Raw genomic sequence first — 23841 nt, 5'->3', positions numbered from 1 at the left:
TCTTGCTATTGAGGGACTGCAGCGTAGGTTCACAAGGTTAATTCCCAGAATGGCGGGACTGTCATATGTTGAAAGATTGGAGGGGCTGGGCTTGTATACACTGGAATTTAGAAGGATGAGAGGGGATCTGATTGAAACATTATTAAGGGATTGGACACAGGAAGCATGTTCCCACTGATGGGCGAGTCCAGAACTAGAGGGCACAGTTTAAGAATAAGGGGTAGGCCATTTAGAACAGAGATGTGGAAAAACTTTTTCACCCAGAGAGTGGTGGATATGTGGAATGCTCTGCCCCAGAAGGCAGTGGAGGCCAAGTCTCTGGATGCTTTCAAGAGAGAGTTAGATAGAGCTCTTATAGATAGCGGGGTCAAGGGATATGGGGAGAGGGCAGGAACGGGGTACTGATTGTGTATGATCAGCCATGATCACAGTGAATGGCGGTGCTGGCTCGAAGGGGCCGAATGGCCTACTCCTGCACCTACTGTCTATTGAAAATGAAGATTTAGAGGACACAATCATCAATAGTTTTGTATGAAGTCAGACCGTTATCTGCACGAGGTGCATGTGTTGATTTTGTATTTATAGTCAATCGAAAAGAACATGGCAGCGTACAGATACTCTGGATGAATGCCCCCATCAGTAACTATTAGGAACTAATACATAGTTTTATAGTACTGTAGAGGTATTGATCAAGATCTGATTTGTTCTGTATTTTATTTTAATACATAATTTGTTATTCAGTTTAATGATAGTTTGCCTTTTTTATACTTTTTTAAACTATTTCAATGGAATTTCAGCTAATTGGAGCAGTCGCTTAATTGGACCAAAATATTCTGGTCCTGCTGTGTCCCAATTAAGCAGAATCCACAGTCCTGCTGAAGGGTCTCGGCCTGAAACATTGACCGTACACTTTTCCATAGCTGCTGCCTGGCCTGCTGAGTTCCTCCAGCGTTTTGTGTGTGTTAACCAGAATCCACAGTATTTACAACTGGGAAATGGTCACCGATCAATCAGTAAATGATTAACACCAAGCCTATCTGCAGGATTTGTTGGCGAATGGTTGGCAGGGCTGGGGGGGGGAAGCTTCATGTTAACAGGCAGTGCCAGTGGGATTGTGAGGTTTTAAGGAGGACAGTATTTCCCCGCGATAAGTGGACACCATGCCAAACTGTGCTGTAACAGACTGGACCCCAGAGCTTTTCCAGCTGACAAATTCTAAACCCCTCACTGGGCAACATTTTCTGTTCAGAGTGTGGTGGGTATATAAAGCAAGCTACCAGAGGACATGGTGCAGGCAGATATTTAAAAGGAACTTGGATGGTTAGATGGGTAGGAGAGGTTTAGAAGCTTATGATCTAAAAGCAGGCAAACGGGACTGGCTTAGATGGGCATCTCGGTCAGTCGGTATCCGTGCTGAATGGCTCTGTGGCTTTATGGCCCCCTGGTCGGGGGGTGCACATTCAACTGACTGATCCTCCAATAGCAAAGTCCAATTAGTCACACTCCTAAACCCTCTCCCTTTTGCCCATCAATACATGCACAACTGTCTGCCTCCACTGGTCAGCCTTTCCAACTATCGACACTGCAGGAGAATTAGAGACCTGTCCCTGTCCAACTAGAGTTTATGCAGTGAGACTTTCTCCCGAGCTCCCTGGGAAAGAGAACTCCAACATAGAGGGAATTCTACCTACTTTTCTCACTCCTTCAGGAAGGCAAACAGTATCATTACGACCTGGCAACCTGGCCATTCCCTTTCTTCTCTTTTCTATCACATTTATTTAGAGATACCGCACAGTCACAGGCCATTCCATCCCAAAGGGCCCACACTGTCCAACTACGCCCAGATGACCAATTAACCCACAAGCCCGCACTCTGTGGAATGTGAGAGGTCACGGGGAGAACGTACAAACTCCTTCCAGACAGTGGTGGGAATTGAGCCTACAGCTCTGCTCTGCAGTGCATTGCACTAACCGCCACATCACTGTGTCACCCTAACTGCCACCTCTTCCACCTCCTGGAAAACACACGGAAGCTTGAAAGCCCAGGTGGCCAAACTCCAGAACAGGAACATGAGAAGCTGCAGGGAGTTGTGGACTTAGCTCAATATATCACAGGCACGTCCCTCCTCGCCACTGGATGGATCAGTTGGAGGCAATACCTCAAGAAGGCAACATCTGTCATCAAGGACCTCCAACATCTGGGACCTGCCACCCTCTCACAACTGCCATCAAGCAGGAGGTACAGGGGGTACACCGTGTTCAAGAACAGCTGCTTCCCTTCACTCACGATAAAAGGTGCAGATGCTGAAAATCCAAAGCAACACCCCCAAAATGCTGGAGGAACCCAACAGCATCCATGGAAAAAAAAGTAAACAGTCGACATTTCAGGTAAACGGTCCTGATGAAGGATCTCGGACTGAGATCTCTTTGCTCTTCTCCATCGATGCTGGGCTCCCCCAGCATTGTTTGTGTGACCCTAATCACTGCCCCAGTATAGCAACATCATGAGCACTTCCACTGCTTTGCACTTCAATGGAGTCTGTTTTGTGAGGTTCTAATATGTTCTTTCTTTTATCATTTATATAAAGGATGTTGCTAATTTATGCTGTGCTTGTGAACATTGCCTTTGATGTGCTATGTGCCTCTGATACTGCGGCAGTAAGAGCACCCGTGCATGCATGCACTTGTGCAGATGACAGTAAGTTCGACTTTGATTTTGAAGAACAGCTTCTTCCCCAATACTGTCAGACCAACCCCCCCGCAACATGTCCTCCCTGGTGGTGCTGCCACGTTCGCAGACTCTTTACTCTCTCATTGACCCAGCAGTTGCCATTTCTTTTTAACACTGCGTCACACTGCACTGCAAACTGCAATGCAGGAACTGCTCGGGATGGGGTGGGAAGGAAGTCAGTCTGAAACTGCGGAGAGGCAGCCGCTCAGATCCAGGCCACCTTGCCTGTGGGTTTGCAACACAGTGCCCCGATGCTATCATTCTAGCCCAGACGTCGAGCCTTGCAAACACTCAAACTGCATTGCACTGCACAAGAGATGCTGAATCATATCAGCTCCCAAGAACTCAACAGGTCAGGCAGCCTCCATGGAGGGAACCGTTCCATTGTATCGCGCTCATCGCTGTTTATATTAGTGAGTCATTTTTACCATGATTACACTGGTATTTATACGAGGCTGAGTTGCTAGCTCGATGCTCAAGCATGCAGGGAACCAGCCGGATTCGAACCTGGGACCTCTCAGCTCGAAGACCGGTGGGAATGTCACTGCACTGGCTCTACGTTGATGTTAGAATTTGGGAACTGGCTTATTACTACCACACGTACTGAGATTCAGTGACATTAGACAGATCACTTTGTACTTGGGTGCCTCAAGTTGAAAAGGTAGTGCTTTCAATGCTTTCAAAAAGGTAGTGTTGCAGTTGCAATTGCTCTGAGCGTCACACAACAAGGAATTTTATTGCCCCTCCCTGGTGTGCGTGAAGATAAACCAACCTGAATCTGAATCACAATGGGAAGGACCTTCCCAGCACTTCTGCTGACGACCGCCGAGCCTCCACCCACAACCGCGGTTGGAGTCCACTTACCCAGTCTGGGGGGCAGTACCACTGTGTCCTCATCTCACTGGCCTTGCAAAACCAGATCAGACCACAAGCCCTGACGTTCAGCTCATCCTCGTCCATTGGCCTTGTGTGCGGCCAAGCACGAACTACAGCAGCTTCTCGTCGGCTGGCGGGTTGTGCGAGGTCGCCTGGGAGCAGGAGTCCTGGAGACACGGACTCAGCATGACCCCAATAGTTCAGCTTCCTCTGTCAAAGAAGAACCTGCAGGCTTCTGAATCCAGCTGACAGCAGCCCGTCGGGAGAGGGGCTTTCCCTGCGCAGGGGCCAGCTCCAGGAAACCAGGGATGTCACTGGGAGAGCCGAGGCCTGGGGTCGGTGGGCGAGGCTCCGAGCTCCGCCAAGCTGGAGGAGACCGAGCAAAGCAGGGAGCGGGCAAGTCACCACAGGCAAAGATCGAGAAACAGGAACTGCTCGGGTTGGGGTGGGAAGGAAGTCAGTCTGAAACTCCGGAGAGGCAGCTGCTCAGATCCAGGCCACCTTGCCTGTGGGTTTGCAACACAGTGCCCCGATGCTATCATTCTAGCCCAGGCTGGCCTGACATCGAGCCCTGCAAACACTCAAATAGCTGGGCAGACAGTGAGAGCAGTGGTACAGACTCTGTGCTGCATCCGTCTGTGACCCAGCCTGGACAATTAGTCACTTTCATTCAACAACTTGCTGGAGATTGCTGTGCAGATCAAAAATTAAAATTAGCTTTATTTGTCACATGTACCATGAGACCATAAGACATAGGAGCAGAATTAGGCCATTCAGCCCATCGGAAGTCTGCTCCACAATTCCATGATGGCTGATCCCAGATCCCATTCAAGCCCATACACCTGCCCTCCCACCACATCCCTCGATGCCCCAACCGATCAGGAATCTATCAACTTGCGCATGAAGTATACCCACAGAATTAGCCTCAACCACAGTCTATGGCAGAGCATTCCACAGATTCGCCACTTTAAAAAAACTCCTCCTTACTTCTGTTCTAAAATTTTGAGGCTATAGTTCTGGATACCCCCACCAGAGGAAACGTCCTCTCCACATCCACCCTATCTAGTCCTTTCAACATTCGATAGGTTTCAATGAGATCCCCATGCAGTCCTCTAAATTCCAGCGAGTACAGGCCCAAAGCTGCCAAACACGCCTCATATATTAACCTCTTCATTCCCGAAATCACATTGAAACATAGCGTGGAAAGTATAGTTTGAATCGAACCAAGTCACAGGTAATGTACCGAGAGGCCCACAAGTTTTGTCTTGCTGGCATGGCCATCACAGCATGCCCACACCTCACTGAAAGGATGCAGAAGGCAGGGGTCTCCCACAGACACCACAATGTCACCTCCTAAGACAGAAGATAGTGCAAACCTGGAGCAACACACACAAAATGCTGGAGGATCTCAGCAGGCCAGGCAGCGTCTATGGAGGGGAATGAACAGTCGACATTTAGGCCAAGACCCTTCAGTCTCAGTCTGTTTCTCTCCCTCCGTAAATGCCGCCTGACCTGCCGAGTTCCTCCAGCTTTTGTGTGCAATGCCCCAATCTTTCTCTCGATCACTGGAGATTCCAGGAACTCACAGGGAGCTGTCACGGTATGGTAGGCAGTAACTCTCACCTCGAGGTAAGTCTTCAGCAGGACCTGGCCTCCTCTGGGGGAGGGGTTGCTGAGGGAGTGCTGCACTGTCAGGGGCTGACATCCAGCTGGAAAGGCAAAGGCCCATCTCCCAGGTCAGCATCAAGCCATCGGGAGCAGCAAAGGAGACTTCACAAGAGGTAAGATACATTTAGGGATCAAATGTGTAGCCCTGAAAGTTTGACAGTAGCACAGTGGACAGAGCCACTGCCTCATTGTTCCAGGGATCCTGGTTCGATCCCGACCTCCACTGCACCCTGTGTGGAGTCTGCATGTTTTTCCTGCAGTTTTCCCCACCAAGTGCTCCGGATTCCACCCACATCCCAACGACATGCAGGTCGGGTGGGTAAATGGACTCTAGGGCGTGGGTGAGGTATGAAGTGAGTTTAACGGCACAGTGGGGAGAATAAAGCAAGTTTAAATGTAGGATTATGTAAATGTCAGTCATAGAGAAACAGGCCATTCAGCCCATCAAGTTAATGCCAACCATCAATCCATTCTTTTACAGTGATCCCATTTCACTCACCCCACATTCCCATCACTTAGCTCAGATTCTACCCCTCACTAGGGGATAATTTGCAACAGCCAGTGAACACACTGACCTGCATGTCTTTGGGTTGTGGGAGGAAACCAGAGTACCTGGGTGAAACCTACACGGCCCCAGAGAGAACGTGCAAACTTCACACACAGTGCCGGAGGTCAGGATCGAACCTGGGTCTCTGGTGCTGAAGGGCTGTGGCTCTACCTCCTATGCCAAAGAATCTGTTTCTGTGCCCTTTCACTTATGCACTTGATGGACAGATTGACCCCGTCCTGCATCATGTAGAATGACGATCAACCCCAGAGGCTGCAGCTTTGGTCAGATAGGACACGTCTAGCTAGATTTGCTATCTCACACTGTTACTGTCAAGAGCAGGCACAGAACAGGCAGAGTCATGCAGCAGCAGAAAAGCCCGAGGTCACGACAGAGTGTGGCTGCAGAAACAGTCATCCCTTCCCGGGCCGAGCTAGATATGGACTGGGACCACTCCCTGGGTAACCAAGTGAAATAGTCAGTCACCGTGGGGAGGGCTTCTGGCCCTGGTTCCTGGGGTCAACTCACAGCCAGAGAGCAGGCCACAATGATGCAATGGTTTCCCATGGAGCGGTCCCAGTCTGTATCTCTACCCCGGACTTGGAAGCCACAAATAGGAAGTGTGATGTGTGTAAGAATGGTTAAAGAGGAAGAGGTGAAATTGGAGCATAGCAACCCTCCCGGAAGCCTCTCGGCTTGGTATGGTCCTGCTCTGCCCAGGACCGCAAGAAACTGCAGGGGGCTGTGGGGACAGCTCGGCACATCATGGAAACCAGACATGGACTCTGCTCCGCTTCTGACTGCCCCTGTAAAGCAGCCAGAATAATCGAAGAGCCTTCTACCTGGACATTCTCCTTTTAATATTGATTGATTCATTCATTCTGCACGGAGTAGGCCCTGTCTGACCCTCTAAGCCACGATCCCCACAGCAACACCACAACCCCAACAAACCCTAATCTAATCACAGGACAGTTTACAATGACCAGTAAACCTACCCACTGCATCTTTCGACTGTGGGAGGAAACCAGAGCTCCTGGGAAAACCCACACACTCCACAATGAGCACGTACAGACTCCTTACAGAACGGCGCCAGAACTGAACTCCAAACTCGGGAATGGCCCAAGCTGTAATAGCGTAGCACAAACCACTACACTGCCGTGGCATCTTCCCTTTCTCATCGGGCAGAAAATATAAATGTGAAAGTACACAGCACCAGGCTCAAGGGCAGCCTCTACCCTGCTGTTACAAGGCTATTGAATGGTTCATGAGTACGATGAGGTGGACTCTCGACCTCACAATCTACCTCACCGTGATCTTATACCTCAGTGCTCCTGCACCACACTCTCTTTGGAGCTGTTCACAGTTTACACTGTACTCTGTTGTCTTAATTTGTTCTCCCTCAATGCACTGTGCAATGATCTGATCTGTATGAACAAGCTTTTCACTATCGGAACATGTGACAATAATAAACCAATTCGAATTCCAATGGGGGAAAAGAACGGGGAATCGTAGCCTGTAACTCTCTGCAAGATGTTTATCACTCTACATGTAATCCATCTGAACACATTAGATCCCAGCCTGTAACTACCTGGCATCCTTTCGGGTTTGGTTTAAGGTTAGGTTTAAATATAAATCCTGCCAAACTAGCTGAGATCCCAGCCTGGAATTGGCTCCCAGAAATCCATCATTAGATATACGTACACTCAGTGGCCACTATAGATCTGAGTGCAAGATCCAACCAGTTCCCCTCCACCACCACCCTCATCCATTTGCTCATCACCCTCAGCAATTCCTCCTTCAGGTCTTCCCACTTTCTCCAAACACAAGGAGTAGCCACAGGCAGCTGCATGAGCCTCAGTTATGCCTGCTTTTTCATTAGCTACATAGAAGAGTCCATGTATCAAGTCTTCCCCGGTAATGCTCCGACTCTTCCTGCACTACACTGATGCTGCTTCATGCACTCTTTCATCAACTTTGCCTCCATCTTCCACCCTGCCCTTAAATTTACTTGGTCCATGTCTGACATCTCTCTCCCCTTTCTCGATCTCTCTGTTTCCATCTCTGAAGACAAACTGTCAACCGACATCTTTTATAATTCTACCATTCCCTTGGCTATCTTGATAATACCTCTTCCCACAATTTCTCCTGTAAAAATGTTCTCAGTTCCTTTGTCTCCCCTGCATCTGTTCCCTGGATGAAGCTTTCCATTCCAGGACATCAGAGATGTCAGAGGCAAGAGATGTCCTGCCTCTTCAACGAATAGGGTTTCCCTTCCTCCATTATTGATGTTGGCCTCACACGCATCTTCTCCATTTCCTCAACATCTGCACTCACCCCATCTTCCCACCACTTTAACAGGGATAGAGTTCCTCTATCAGGGATAGATCTATCACCCCTTGACCCTCTGCATCCAACACATCATTCACCAGAACTTCACCACCTTCAACAGGATCCTACCACCAAGCACATCTTTACCTCACCCCCACCCCCCCCCCCACGGCCGTCTGCTTTCCGCAAAGATCCCTCCATGATTTCCTTGAACATTTGTCCCTCCCCACTAATCTCCCCCCGGCACTTAGCCCTGCAAGTGCTACACCTGCCCATTCGCCTCCTCCCTTGCTTCCATTCAGGGCCCCAAACAGTCTTTCCAGGTGAGGAAACACATCCCCTGCAGATCTGTTGGGGTTGTCGATTGTACCCGGTGCCCCAGACGCACCCTCCTCTTCGTTGGCAAGACCCGACATAAGTTGGGGTCTGCTTTGCTCCATCTGCCAAAAGTGGAATTTCCTCGTGACCAACTGTTTTAATTCTTATCCCCATTCCATTTCTGAAACGTCAGTCTATGGCCTCTTTCTCCGAGATGAGGCCACTCTCAGGGTGGAGGAGCAATACTTCATGTTCTGTATAGATAGCCTCCAACCCAATGGCATAAACATCAATTTTTCCTTCCGGTAATTTTTCCCTCCCCCTTCCCTCTTCTTCCATTCCCAACTTGGCCTCTTACCTCTTCTTCTCACCTGCCTATCACCTCCATCAAGTGCCCCTCCTTCTTCCCTGTCTTCCATTGATTATCCATGCTCCTTTCCTATCAGATTCCTTCTTCTCCAGCCCTTTACCTTACCCACCCACCTGGCTTCACCCAGCACTTTCCAACTAGTCCTTCTTCCCTTCCTCCCATCTTTTTAGTCTGGCATCTTCCCGATCCTTTTCCAGTCATGAAGAAGGGTCCCAATGTGAAACATCGACTGTTTGTTCATTTCTATAGATGTCCCTGACCGGCTGAGTTCCTCCAGGGCTTTGTGTGTGTTACTGAGTGTATGTGTGTGCCCTCCTACTGCTGTGGCCCATCCCTTTTGAGGTTTGGCACATTGTGCATTCAGAGATGTTCTTCTGCACATCAGTGTAACACATGGTTATTTTAGTTACTGTAAACTTCCTGTCAGCTTGAACCAGTCTGTCCGATCTCCTTTGGTATCTTTCATTAATAATCAGTTTCAGCCCACAGAATAGCCGCTTGCTGGGTGTTTTTTTTCCGTTTTTCACATCATTCTCTGTAAACTTTAGAAACTTGTGCGTGAAAATCCTAGATCAGCAGTTTCTGAGATCCTCAAACCACCCTGTCTGGCACCAACAATCATTCCACAATCAAAGGCATTTAGATCACATTTCCTTCCCATTCTGATGTTTGGTCTGAACAAGGACTGAAACTTTTGACCATGTCTATATGTTTTTTATGCATTGAGTTGCAGACAGGATTGGCAGATTAGATACCTGCATTGTATACCAAATAACGCGGCCACTGAGTCTATCTAATCCTGAACCACCAAATTAGATCTCCCTGTAACGCACCCCCGGGTATCCATTACCCTGGATTAATGCGTTATATTAATGCGTTAAAACCTCAATTAGATCTCAGCCTGTGATCTGCTGTTAATCGATATACAAATCCCCTGAATCTCTTGATTAGATTCAAACGCATAGGTCACCCTTGGATATTGTATTTTCTTTCTCTCAATATCATTTTAATGCACAGGTATTGTTATATTTACTTTGCACTCTGCAAGCTACATATAATTTATGTTAACTTAAGTTTACGTTAGTTTATGTTTGGCCTTGTCTTGTAACACCGTGGTGCTGCAAAAACGGGCATTTTATACCCCGTTTGGATGTGTGCCTATGAAGCAATTAGCTTTTGAACTTAAACCATCCAAAATGACGGCTGTCCAGAGCGAGCTACAGGCTGGAAGCAGGGTTGAAAGGGTTACCACAAGCACGAGAAAATCTGCAGATGCTGGGAACCCAAGCAAACACATTCAAACTGTTCACTTCTTTCCATCGATGCTGCCTGGCCTGCTGAGTTCCACCAGCGTTTTGTGCGTGTTGCTACAAAGGGTTAAATGTAGTGCGAGGATTCGAGATCGAGGCTTACACTTCCTCAAGATCAAAAGGTAACTCGGCCGTGGGTGTTTACATTGATTACGTGTGAGCTGATTGGGCACTGATGCACCGTTTCCGGCCGGTCAGAGCAGAACTTTGTCTGAACAGAGACGAACCGAGGAACTTCCCCTAAAAGCAAGGTTCCTTGGAAATGGCCGCACTGTGTTCAAAGACTGTGTAGGAAAAGCGCTCCACCGGAGTCATGTCACAACTCCGCTGTGCGGCTGAACAGCTTCCAGGAAGATCCCGATTATGTTTCCGGGTGTCGAAAAGAATCCCCCTCCTCCTTCTGGATATTGTGTCCGTCTCTCTGGCTCGCTGAAACACTCTGACACGCGATAGGAAGCTGGAGGCGCGCCCAGGAACGCCAGCTCTACGGCAGAGCTTGAGTGAAATTTACAGTATAAAGTTTGTCTACAGATGTACGGAGGAGAGCATTCCTACTGGCTGCATCACAGCCTGGGCTGGCTCATCCTATGCTCAGGAGCACAAGAGATCGCGGAGTGCTGTCAGCTCCATCAAAGGCACAACCCTTCCCACCACGGCATCCATCATTCAGGACTCCCGCCACCTCTCTTCTCATTACTACCATGAAGGCCCACACTGAAAACATTTTAGAAGTTTCATAGAAATACAGCACAATACAGGCCCTTCGGCCCACAAAGTTGTGCTGAACATGTCCCTACCACAGAAATTACTAGGCTTTACCCATAGCCCTCTATTTTTCGCAGCTCCATGTAGCTATCCAAAACTCTCTTAAAAGACCATATCGTATCCACCTCCACCATCGTTGCCGGCAGCCCATTCCACGCACTCACCGCTCTGTGTAAAAAAACTTCCTCCTGACATCTCCTGTGTACCTACTGTCTAGCATCTTAAACCTATGTCCTCTTGTGGCAACCATTTCAGCTCTGGGAAAAAGCCTCTGACTATCCACATGATCAGTGCCTCTCATCATCTTATACACCTCTATCAGGTCACCTCTCATCCTCCATCACTCCAAGGAGAAAAGGCCGAGTTCACTCAACCTATTCTCATAAGGGATGCTTCCCAATCCAGGCAACATCCTTGTAAATCTCCTCTGCACCCTTTCTATGGCTTCCACACCCTTCCTGTAGTGAGGTTCCTTCCAGAACTGAGCACAGTACTCCAAATGGGGTCTGACCAGGGTCCCATATAGCTGCAACATTACCTCTTGGCTCCTAAATTCAATTCCACGATTGATGAAGGCCAATACACCATACGCCTTCTTAACCAGAGTCAACCTGCACAGCTGCTTTGATCGTCCTATGGTCTCGGTCCCCAAGATCCCTCTGATCCTCCAGTATTTTTGCAGGATGGGAAGAGGTATAGTCAAGATAACCATGAGAATCATCAGGTATATAAAAGATGTCAATTGACAGTCTCCAGAGATGGAGACAGAATCTCTTTACCCAGAGGGGGGTGAATCTGTGCATTCCATTGCCATGGATGGTTATGGAGGCCAAGTCATTGGGTATATTTAAGGCAGAGGTTGACAGATTCTTGATTGGTCAGGGCATGAAGGGACACAGAGAGAATGCAGGAGACTGGGGCTGAGGGGGGAAATGGATGGGCCATATTTTCCCAGGATTGAAATGTCTAATACGAAAGGGAAAGGATTTAAAGTGAGAGGTATTAAGTTTAGAGGAGTTACATGTGTGAGAGAGAGGTGGGTGCCTGGAATGTGCCACTAGGAGTGTTGGAGATAACAGGCGTTTGAGAAGCTCTGAGACAGACACATGATACGGATGATGTACCGGCAGAAATGATTAGTCTAATTATGAGTCATTAGCCTAATTGGGAGACACAAGGGACTGCAGATGCCGCAACGCACAGTCGGAGCTCTTCCAGCGGATTGTATGTTGCAATAACTTAATTAGTTAGGCACAACATTGACCCTGTTCCTGTGCTGATGTCCAAACAGGTAAATAACTGGGGGAAGGGGGTTGTTCTGAGAGCTGGCATAGGCTCAATAGACCTGTGTCACGAAGAAACGTGAAATCTTTATGAGCAGCAAAATTACAACAGTCAACTGATGTCCGAGGTTGATCTTATTAGCAAGATTTGCTCCTCAGAACAGGAACGCATGACAATTTAAAGTTGCTCTGGCTGTCGGGCACATATTGCCTGAGTGAGCCCCCATCGCCGGGAGAGTCCCCTTTCTGGGTTGAGAAGTAGTAATGGACACACAGAACCGGTGATCTCTCTTCTCCATTTCCCCCTCAGCTCCAAACCCACACGTCCGCATGGAAAAAAAAACACTCACTAACGTTCCATGGGATAATCCAAATATTCCGCTGCTCCCCTCCCACACTGCTGCAGGAAGGCTGTTATGTCCATTAATCTCTGTTTGCTGGAATATCCGTTTCGAAAGGATTTGCTTCTTCCTGCCCTGTGCCAAGACTCATCTGTGTATGTGTGTGCGTGCACTAACCATCTGTGCCCACAAGAAAATACACTCATTGTCCACCTTATTAGGTACATCTCTTTAATGCAAATATCTAATCAGCCAATCATTTGGCAGCAATTCAATGCATAAAAACATGGAGACATAAGTCAAGGGGTTGTTCAAATCACGCATCAGATGGGGGAAGAAATGTGATCCAAGTGATTCTGACTGTGGAATGATTGCTGGTGCCAGATGGGGTGGTTTGAGTATCTCAGAAACTGTTGATCTGGGATTTTCATGCACAACAGTCTCTGGAGCTTACAGAGAAGGGTGGGAAAAACAAACAACATCTAGTGAGCGGCAGTTCTGTGGGTGAAAATGTCTTGTCGGTGACAGAGGTCAGAGGAGAGGGCAGACCAGTACAGACGGACAGGAAGGTGACAGTAACTTGTAACCACATGTTACAACAGTGGCGTGCAGAAGAGCATCTCTGGATGCACAACACATCGAACCTTGCAGTGGATGGGTTACAACAGCAAACGACCATGAACACTCACTTAGTGGCCACTCCATATTAGGTACAAGAATCGCCTAATAAAGTGGCCACTGAGTGAGTGTCTGTCCATATCTGTGTGTGTGTTTGCATGAATATGTGCTTGTATGCGTGTCCGTGTGTGAGTTGTACGAGTATTTGTATATGTCTGTGTGAGTGCGTGTCTTGGGTCTGTGTCCATCTCGGGTGCTCGAGGAAACTGGCCAACCTTACAATGGTCATAATGCACTACCACACATTCAGACTCCATGTCTTATGTCTCCATACTGGATGCCATTCAGCCCGGAAAAGGGGCAGCACGGTAGAGCAGTGGTAAGTGAAATGCCATTTCAACATCAGTTGCCCCCGCTGTCTGTGAGGAGACTGTACGTGGGTTTTCTCCGGGGGCTTGGGTTTCCACCCACATTCCAAGGATGCATGGGCTAGTAGGTTAATTGGTCACATGGGTGTAACTGGATGGCACAAAAGGCCTGTCCCTAAATTAAAAGCATCCTGTCCAGATGCATTGCAGATTGGTTTGGCTACCTGCTCCGAAAGTGCACTGGATGCAGTGCAGCACATCATGGAACTGGCCTCCCCTGACTGTCGCCCTCTGCCTCAGTAAAGCATCAACATAATCTATGGGGAGTGAGCCACCACCCAGCAGTGGGTGGTACGCACGGAGAGGCATATCCCTTTTGGATAAGGGATAAGGCAAGACCCTGGTACTCGGATGCGCAATCCAAGGACTCCGGCCTGCGTTCTGTGGGATCTCACTGTGCACTGGTTGCCTGCAGCGCCTGCCAGCTTTGGCCCTCCCCTGCCCCTCTATAGAAGCGATTCCCCGGCTGTAGAATGGGGTGGCCTAGCAGGCAGAGCCACTGCCTCACCCCTCCAGAGACCCGGGCTGGGTCTGGTCGTGGTCACGGAAACAGGCCCTTAAGCCCAACTCGTCCGTGCTGAGAAAGTGGCCCACCCAAGATCCTAGTCCCATTTTCCCGTCCACGTCCCCATCTATAGGTTTTGTGGATTGTGCACTTTCTCTCTGTGACCACAGTGGTTTCCCTGAGGTGCTCCAGTTTCCTCCCACATCCCAAAGTTGTGCAGGTTGGGGGATTAATAGAACGCTATAAATTCCCCCTCGTGTATGGCTGAATAGTGAAATCACAGAAAGAGGCCCTTTATCCCATCTGACAGCACCCCTACAAAGAGCCACTGATATTATTGTTATACCTCATTCAATCTAAAACTGCTTCAGTAAAGTTCAACACACACAAAACGCTGGAGGGACTCAGCAGGTCAGGCACAATGTATGGTGGGAAATTAGCAGTCGACGTTTCAAGCAAAGACCCTTTCGGGGAAAATCTCGATGAAAGGCCTCAGCCCAAAACATCCACTGTTGCTGCCTGACTCTGCCGAGTTCCTCCAGCATTTTGTGTTTTGCTGCTCAAGATTTCCAGCACCTGCAGAATCTCCTGTGCCAACAATGAACGAACCCTGAGGACCTTCCTGCACCAGTCTGTTATTCTCCGGGAACTCTGGTTAAAGATCTCCCCCACATAAATTACAACGGGCAATACCAGAGCACACGCACCTAAGGTGAGAGGGGCAGGTTCAAAGAGATGTGAAGGAAGGGCTGGTGTGTTTTTTTTAAACACAGAGTGGCGGGTATCTGGAATGCGCTGCCCGGGATGGTGTTAGAGACGGATTCAGATTGATGGACCTTTAAGAGATGCTTAAATAGACGCATGAATGGAAGGAAATGGAAAAATATGAACATTGTGTAGGCAGAAGGGGTCAGTTTACTGGCCATTGGATTACTAATTTAATTGGATCAGCACCACATTGTGGGCTGAAGGGCCTGTTCCTGTGCTACTGTTCTATGACATTCGTTCAAGGTCGCCTGTCTAACACCCTGGCAGTTGGAAAGACATGAGGCACCCATGTAACCTCCTCCACATTTCATTATGAGGGAGATCTGTAGAGTCATGCAGCACTGAACAGGCCCTTCAGCCCATCTTGTCTATGTTGACAAAGGTGCCGATCTACACGAACCTCATTTGCCTGTGTTTGGCCCGTGACCTTCCCAATCCATGTACCTACCTAGATAACTTTTAACTAATGCAATTGTATCTGCCTCCACCACTTCCTCTGGCAGCTTGTTCCATACAGCACTGCACTCTGTGCGGAAAACTCCCAGATCTCAAATTTCTACCCCCCCCCCCACCCCACCCCACATGACCATAAAGGGATGCTGTCCAGAGTCTGACGATGCAGTCCTGGGAAAGAGTCTCTCACTACCCATCAATGCCTCATGTAATTTTATAAACCCCTATAGAATCACCCCTCGGTCTCCTGCACTTCAAGACGTTGCTGGGGGAGGGGTGGAGGCAGTAAAACCCTATATAAGAGAATAATCAGCTACCTATTCCAAAACTTGCCCTCATTTACCCTCACTGTTGTCAGGAAAAGGTGGCAGGGGCAGCAAGTTAACCCAGGGGAAAGATTAGACGGGGGGTCAAAAGAAAGGTAAGGTTGGGGCAAAGGGAGCAGGGGTGAAAGAGGGTGTGGCAATAGGAGAAAAAGGAATTGCCTTTCAACTCATGAGAGAGCATAGACTTTTTTGCTGTTGATGTTTCTGCAGCAGGAGATTTCTTTTTTACGAGGTTGAGTTGCTCGCTCGATGCTCAACCCAGCACGGCTGGAAAGCTGGATTCAAACTCGGGATCTTCTACCCCAAAGTCCAGCGCTGATGTTGCTACGCCACCAGCAATAGGTAGATAGGTGGTAAAAAGGGCAGGGGATAAACAAGCTCAGAGTAAAACTGGACTGGGTATAAAGGATCAGGATAATCTGGGCTGGGAGAAAGAGAAGGGTGAATATATGACAGGTCAGAAGCAGGACGTAGAGTATAAAATGGTGGCGGGGTGGGGAGTAAGGGACAGAATATCACAGGTTGCTGTATCAATGGGGAGGAGTACGAAGGTTTTGGTTTTGGGGGGGAAACATTAAATACCCTCGTCATATATACATACAGCACAAAAACAGGCCCTTCAGCCCAACACAGCCATACTGGCCAAAGTCCTCATCAAAGCTAATCCCAATTTTGCATTTGATCCATAACCCTCCGAGCCTCTTCCACCCATGTGAAAGAGGAAGGGGCGCAAGGGATCTCCAAAGGATATTCCCTCTGGTCTATGCACCGTTCTCAATGCCCCCTACAACTTGTTTCTTCACCTTCCTTTTCCCAGTTCTGATGACCTTCAACCTGAAACACCAGCTCTGTTTCTCTCTCTCTCTCCCCCCCCCTGCGCTCTCTCTCTCTCTCTCTCTCTCTCTCTCTCTCTCTCTCTCTCCCCCCCCCCCCCCCCCCCCCCCCCTGCTGTCCTGCTGTCTGATCGGCTGATCGTTTCCAGTGTTTTCTATTTTTATTGCAGATGTCCGGCATTGGTGTTTTTTTTAATGTTGGGTGTATTGCTGCCTGCAGTCATGCCTCAGCCACAGTCAGAGAGAAGGTCACAATGGGGTTCTTCCTGACTGAGGAGAGAGGAAAAGGAGAAAGCGGAAACGAGAAACCACAGAGGGCACACAAACACTTGTAGGACTGCAGTAACAGCCAGACGGTATTAGCAGCACCTCACAAATACTGAGTCAGAACTCTTCTTGAGTATGGGCGGTTGAGGAAAAAAGAAAGGGCGTCAAAACAGGCCCTTTGGCCCAGCTCGTCCGTGCTGCCCAGCAAGCTAGTCTGTATTTGGCCCACATCCCTTCAAACCTTTCCCATCTGCCTACATAATCCCATGCCTTTTTAATCTAATTATTTTAGTTGTCTCAACAATTTTTTCTGGCAGCTTGTTCTATATGTGCATCACTCCCCAAGTGCAGAGGAGAAAATCTGCAGATGCTGGAAATCCAAGCAACACACACAAAATGCTGGAGGAGCTCAGCAGGCCAGGCAGCATCTATGGGAAAGGGTACAGTCAATGTTTCGGACCGAGGCGCTTCATCGGGATGAGATGTCAGAGTCAGGTGGAGGGAGGGGAGGAAGGAGTACAAAGTGGTAGGTGATAGGTAAAACCAGGAGAGGGGATGAGTGAAGGAAAGAGCCAGGAAGTCGATTAGTGAAACAAATAAAAGGAGGAATCTGATAGGCGAGGACAGGACACTATGGAAGAAAGGGAGCACTAGAGGGAGGACATGGGGAGGTAAGGTGAGAGGAGGAAATGGGAATAGGGGATGTTGAAGGGGAGGGGACGGGGAGCATTACTGGTAGCTCGAGAAATCGACGTTCATGCCATCAGGTTGGAGGCTACCCAGACAGAATATAAGGCGATGTTCCTCCAACCTGAGTGTGGCCTCGTCATGGCAGTAGAGGGAGCCATGAACTGACATGTCAGAATGGGCATGGGAGGTAGAATTGAAATGGGTGGCCATCGGGAAACCCCGCTTTTTTTGGTAAATGGAGCATAGGTACGCAGCAAAGCATTCTCCCAATCTGCATTGGGTCTCACTGATATACAGGAGGACACACAGCAGGAGCACTGGACACAGAGTATGATCCCAACAGACTCACAGGTGAAGTGTTGCCTCACCGAAAAGGACTGATTGGTACCCTGAATGGTAGTGAGGGAGGTGGTGTAGGGGCAGGTGTAGCACTTGTTCTGCAGGCAAGGATAAGTGCCAGGAGGGAGATCAGTGGGGAAGGAATGAATGGACAAGGGAGTCGCCTAGGGAGCGATCCCTGTGAAAAGCAGAAAGTGGGGGATGGAAGGATGTGCTTGGTGGTCGGATCCCATTGGAGATGGCAGAAGTTTTGGAGAATTAATGCTAGACGCAGAGGCTGGTGCGGTGGTAGGTGAGAACAAGAGGAACCCTATCCTCGGTAGGGTGGCCTGAGGATGCTGTGAGGGCAGATGTTTACGAAATTGAAGAGTTGCATATGGTGGCAGCATTGATGGCAGAGGAAGGAAAGCCCCTTTCTATGAAGAAGACAGACATCTCATTAGTTCTGGAATAAAAAGCTTCATCCTGAGAGCAGATGTGGTGAAGATGGAGGAACTAAGAGAAGGGGAAGGCATTTTACAAGTGATAGGGGGGCAAGAGGTATAGACTGTAAGACCATAAGATTTAGGAGAAGTAGGCCATTCGGCCCATCAAGTCTGCTCCACCATTCAATCATGGACTGATCCACTTCATCCACTCCTCTGCTTTCACCCCATGCATAAATTTTCACCCCGTTCAAGTCGGTATTTATTAGATGCAACTTTGGCAGCAATTACAGCCTTGAGTCTGTGTGGATAGGTCTCCTTCAGCTTTCCATATCTGGACACTGCAATTTTTCCCCATTCTTCTTTACACAACTGCACAAGCTCTGTTGGATTGTATGGGCATTGTGAGTGAACAGCCCTTTTCAAGTCCAGCCACAAATTTTCAATTGGATTCAGGTCTGGTCTCTGACCTGGTCACTCCAGCACATTAACTTTGTTGTTTCTAAGCCATTCCTGTGTAGCTTTGGATTTATGCTTAGAGTCATTGTCTTCCTGGAAAACAAATCTTCACCCAAGTTTCAGTTCTCTTGCAGACTGCATCAGGTTTTCCTCCAGCATTTCCCTGTATTTTGCTGCACTCACCCTAACCCTAAACCTTCACAAGCGTTCTTCGGCCTGCTGCAGTGAAGCATCCCCACACCATAAAGTCCAAAAGGGGCATACACCCCCACAAACCCTAGACACGTCCCGATTAACCCTGGCTTCAGCCCCACAAACCCGAAGCACACCCCGATTAACCCTTACAAAACCCCCACAAACACGATGTCCTATGTCAGGAGGGACAAGATTCAACAAAGGCAAGTGTTGGACCTGGTTAATGAAGGCGTGGGCCAGATCAAAGTGGCAGGGTCGCGTGAAACTGAATCTCAAGTGACGAGATCAAAAAGCACAAGAGGGCTGATTCGCCCACTGCCCACATAATCTCAACCTAACCCTAACCCTCTACCTTCCAGGGCCTGCTGCAGTGAAGCATCCCCACAGCACGATGCAGCCACCACCGTGCTTTATAGTCGCGAATGTGTGTTTTTGATGATGCGTGGTGTTCGGCTTATGCCAAACGTAACGTTTAGACTGATAGCCGAAAAGCTCAATTTTGGTTTCATCAGACCATAGAACCTTCTTCCAGCCGACTTCAGAGACACTCCCATCCCTTCTGGCAAAGTCTAACTGAGATTTCATGTGAGTTTTTTGGATTCTGGCTTTCCCTTTTCTCCCATAAAGCTGCGACTGGTGTGAAGCATCTAGGGAAATGGCTGCTGCATGCACAGTCCCTCCCGTCTCCGCCACTGAAGCTTGTAGCTCCTCCAGAGTTGTCATAAGCCTCTCGGTGGCCTCCCTCACTCGTCCCATTCTTACACGGTGACTCCGTTGTTGAGGACAGCCTGCTCTAGGCAGATTTCAATTTCAATTTCAAATGACTTTATTTCCTGTGAGGAACTTCATTTGTGCAGTGGTAAGGACAATGTCACAGAGCTTAACACCACACGAAAGACAGTAAAACACAATATAACATACTCAGAATAGATAGTAAATACTAAAAATTGTGATTTAAATACAAATACACATAATAAAACTGACTGTTCTTACTGTCCAAGATGCTATGCATACTATAGACTCAGGATTGGGTGTTGAGGAGGCGAATGGAGGAAGACACAAAACTGGATAAGGTTCTCCTGGTGCTGATGGGCAGGGACGCGGTGGCATGAGTGTGTCGAGTGTGTAATGTCCTCTGTTGTTGTTGAGCCTTCTATTATTGCCCGTCCCTTATGGATGCTGCAGAGTGATTCTCGTTCCTGGCCAATGATTTTACTACTTCTTCTGACGATTCTGTTGAGTGGACTGAGGTTAATCGTGCTCGTTGCTCCAAACCATCCGTCAGGCTGTAGATTAACATTGATTCAATGAAACATTTATAAACTGTCTGGAGAATCGATGGCTGGACCTGATTTACAGCTGTGCCATATTCTTTCCATTTCTTGATGATTGCCTTAACTATACTCCAGGGGGTATTCAGAGACTTGGAAATTTCCTTGTATCCATCTCCTGACTTGCGCTTTTCAATAACCTTTTCACGGAATTGCTTGCAGTGTCCTTTTGCCTTCGTGGTGTAGGTTTTTGCCAGGATACTGACCCACCCACAGTTGGACCTTCCAGATACAGGTGTATACCTATTACAATCAATTGAAACTCCTTGACTGCACACAGGTCTCCAAAAACAGATCTCCATTTAACTAATTATGTGACTTCTAAGACCAATTGGCTGCACCAGTGATGATTTGGTGTGTCATATTAAAGGAGGTGAATACTTATTCAATCAATTATTTTGTGTTTTCTATTTGTAATTAATTTAGATCTCTATACTTCCCACTGCCTCAGTGAAGCAGTCAGTGTAACTAATACCCCTCCCACCCTGGATATTTCTCCTTTCTTCTCACCCACTGGGCAAAAGATACAAAAGCCTGAAAGCACGCAGCACCGGGCTCAAGAACAGCTTCTACCCCATGTGTATAAGACTGCTGAATGCTTCCCTAGTACTGATAAGATGGACTCTTGATCTGACAATTTACTTTGTTATGATCTTGCACCTTATTGTTCCCTGCACTGCACTTCCTGTAGCTGTTACACTTCATTTTACAATGTTGTTATTTCACTTTGTTCTGTCTCCACGCTCTGTGTAATGAGTTATCTATATGAACGGTGTGCAAGGCAAGCTTTTCAACTGTGTCTTAGTACACGTGATACTAACAAACCAACTCCAATCCCAATATTGATTACTATCCACAGGGGAAAATATAAACTTGGATTTGTAAAGACATAAGGAGGTCAAAAATAAATGCATTAAAGGCCAAAATATCTCCTAATAATATGTCTGATGAGCTGGGCAGCCCAATAGATGTCGTATATGTAGAATTTTGGAGGCATTCCCCCTGTCAAGGTTGGTAAGGTGAACACAGAGTGACTGCAATGAATGACAAATTTAAAAACAACTGCAGATACTAAAACCCTGGAATTAGAAGCAGAAATGCTCAGAACGCTCAGCAGTTCAAGAAGCATCTGTGGAGAAAGAGGCAGGTTAGATGCCTCAGGGTCAGGATTCTGGTGAGGGGACTCTGACTTGCAACTCAGCTTCTCTCTCCACAGGCGCTGCCTGATCTGCTGCTTCTCTGACCAGGCAGTGGTTTGCAGAGTAGCTTCCTGTCGCTCAGTTTTCAGCCTTTTCCTTCTCTCTGGTTTGCAAGTTTAAAACTGCAGCGTAATCAAATAGCAAGCAGGACACACGTACAGAGGAGGTGCAAAAAACAAGCAGATGCCTCAGTGGTGTTTGATAACATGACACATTCGGACACAGACTGGAACAGGCTCTTCACCCCACGTTATCGGTGTTGAACACAATGGTGATTGAAACTAGTGCCATCTGCCTGCACGTGGGCCATTTCCCCCTTTTCCTCGCCTAAATGCCTCTTTAACCAAATTGCTATTTCTATCTCCACCACTTCCCCTGGCAGTGAGTTCCAGGCAACTACCTCTCATGGTGTAAAGAAAAAGCCTGCCTCATAAAAAGGCCCATTGTCATTGTTTGTAATTAAATAGCTCCTTGGAGTCGCCTTTCAGGAAAGGTGACAACTGCCTTCCCACCCATTCCCCACGTTAAAGGAGACAACTTTGTTGTAAGCCCTGGAACTCCCTCCCATTCACCCTTCTAATTCACTGGCCCATCCACCATCCTCAAGGGCCAAAACCTCTCAGACCAGATTTTCGGGCCCGAGTCCCCATCATGCTCCAGGAGGCGAGGGGTCTTTGTGTATGGTTTGATCAAGTGGAAGGCACTATATAAATGTTGCATTGACCTTCGCCCTGGATTTCATCACTTTGGAAGAACTGCTCTGGAGCCAGCACATAGCTGTGCATCGAGGAAGACAGCCAGTCACCATTTGCACAGAGGAACCATTCTGTCTGGTTGCATCAGGGCCTGGAATGACTCAAAGATGGATCACGGGTCAGATCTGGGGAAATAATCCGCCAGACCCGAGACTCGTAGCTGCCGCGTCACTACCTCATAATCCAGCCATTGCGCCAAGATTGCACTCAGCATCAGCGAGACCAAGGAATCGATCGTGGATTTCAGGAAGCAGACACGCACGTCCTCATTGAAAGGTCAGTGGTGGAAAGGTGACTTTTAATGCCCTGGGCACCAACATCTAGGCTGATCTGGGCCCAACACTTTGAAGCAATAACAAAGAAGGCACGCTCGAGGAGGTTCGACAGATTTACAGATTAACTTTAGTTGTCATATGTACATTGAAGCATGTGAACAAAGACATTAGCAAATGTCTACAGACGTATGGTAGAGCTGGAAGAGGACATAACCTTCTGCAGCTTCTTTCAGTAGTTGGAGGCATCGGACAGGATCGACAGAAGATGCAGAGGGTTGTGGACTAAGCCATAGGCAAGACCTTGCCTGCCACTGAGGCAGTGCCTGAAGAAGCAGTAAGGACCCTCACCCTCCTGTCCACACCCTTACTACCATCAGAGAAGAGGTACAGGAGCCTGACTCAACATTTTAGGGACAGTTCCTTCCCCTCCGCCAGACTTCTGAATGGTCCATGAACACGTAATCACTACCTCACTATTCCTCTTTCGCACTATTTATTGTAACTGTTTTGTGCCTTGCACTGTACTGCTGTCACAAGACAACACATTTCATGAAATATGGCAGTGACAATAAACCTGATTCTGACATTTAAAATGTCAGGTCCTGATGAAGGGCCCAACACGTTGACTTTATTCTTCTCCATAGATGCTGCCAGACGTGCTGATTTACCCCAGCATTTTCTGGATTGCCTGTATCTGAAGAATCTCTTGTGTTTAAAATATACTAGTTAGGTTGAATTTCTTTACATACAGTTGTTGTGGAACAGGAGACTGCTGTTTGGCTCAGCAACTCTGTGCGATGTTCTCCTACGCAGGAGGTCCACCCACTTCCAGCTGGGGTGCCCAACGAGCAGAGACTCCCGGCGAGAGACTGCATCTATCAGCTCCCGTACCAGGAGCCACTGATACTATTGTTTCACCTCCTTCGCTCTAAATCAACACAACAATAAGGTTCAGCAAGGTCACCCTGAGTAACTTTCCGAGATCGTGATTCCCAAGGAAACACTGGTTAAAGTGCTCCTCCACATGGGTTCTGGTCAACAGTCAGGTGGACTCGAGACTCCTGTGTAGCCTCCTCTATATCTCCTAATGTTAGAGACTTACAGCATGAAACAGGAACTTCAGCCCAGCTCACCTATGCCGACCAGGATGCCTGGCTGCACAGATCCCATTCGTCTGTGTTTGGCCCATATCATTTTAACTGCTCCTATCAATGTCCATGTCCAAATGTCTTTTAAACATTGTGATTGGACCATTTCCACCTCTTCCTCTGGGAGGGGTGTTGTGTTGGGGTAATACAGGACTCTGTCATGGAGGGGTGTTGTGTTGGGGTAATACAGGACTCTGTAATGGTGGGGTTGCTATGTTGTGATTCAGTGCGCACATATTTTTGTCACAGGAAAAAAATTTGCACTTAAGATTTTTGCGCACGCTGACTACT

At 48.1% G+C, this 23841-nt stretch overlaps 1 protein-coding gene across 3 annotated transcripts in view; it reads right to left on the bottom strand.

The window, feature by feature from the left end:
- Window positions 1-23841, bottom strand: part of LOC140716943 (ral guanine nucleotide dissociation stimulator-like) — a 127384-nt gene that overhangs the window by 68843 nt on the left and 34700 nt on the right. The window contains exon 1 of one of the 3 annotated variants that reach the window (XM_073030118.1): window positions 3595-3926. The exons of the other annotated variants lie outside the window; for them this stretch is intronic. Coding sequence (XP_072886219.1) covers window positions 3595-3690 — 96 coding nt within the window. The 5' untranslated portion in view covers window positions 3691-3926. Of the gene's footprint in view, window positions 1-3594; window positions 3927-23841 lie in introns of those variants that run through there. 3 annotated transcript variants of the gene reach the window in all.

This window comes from Hemitrygon akajei, chromosome 2 (assembly GCF_048418815.1).
Source record: "Hemitrygon akajei chromosome 2, sHemAka1.3, whole genome shotgun sequence".
NCBI classification, from domain to species: Eukaryota; Metazoa; Chordata; class Chondrichthyes; order Myliobatiformes; family Dasyatidae; genus Hemitrygon; species Hemitrygon akajei.
This window is presented reverse-complemented; position numbering and strand designations above follow the sequence as displayed.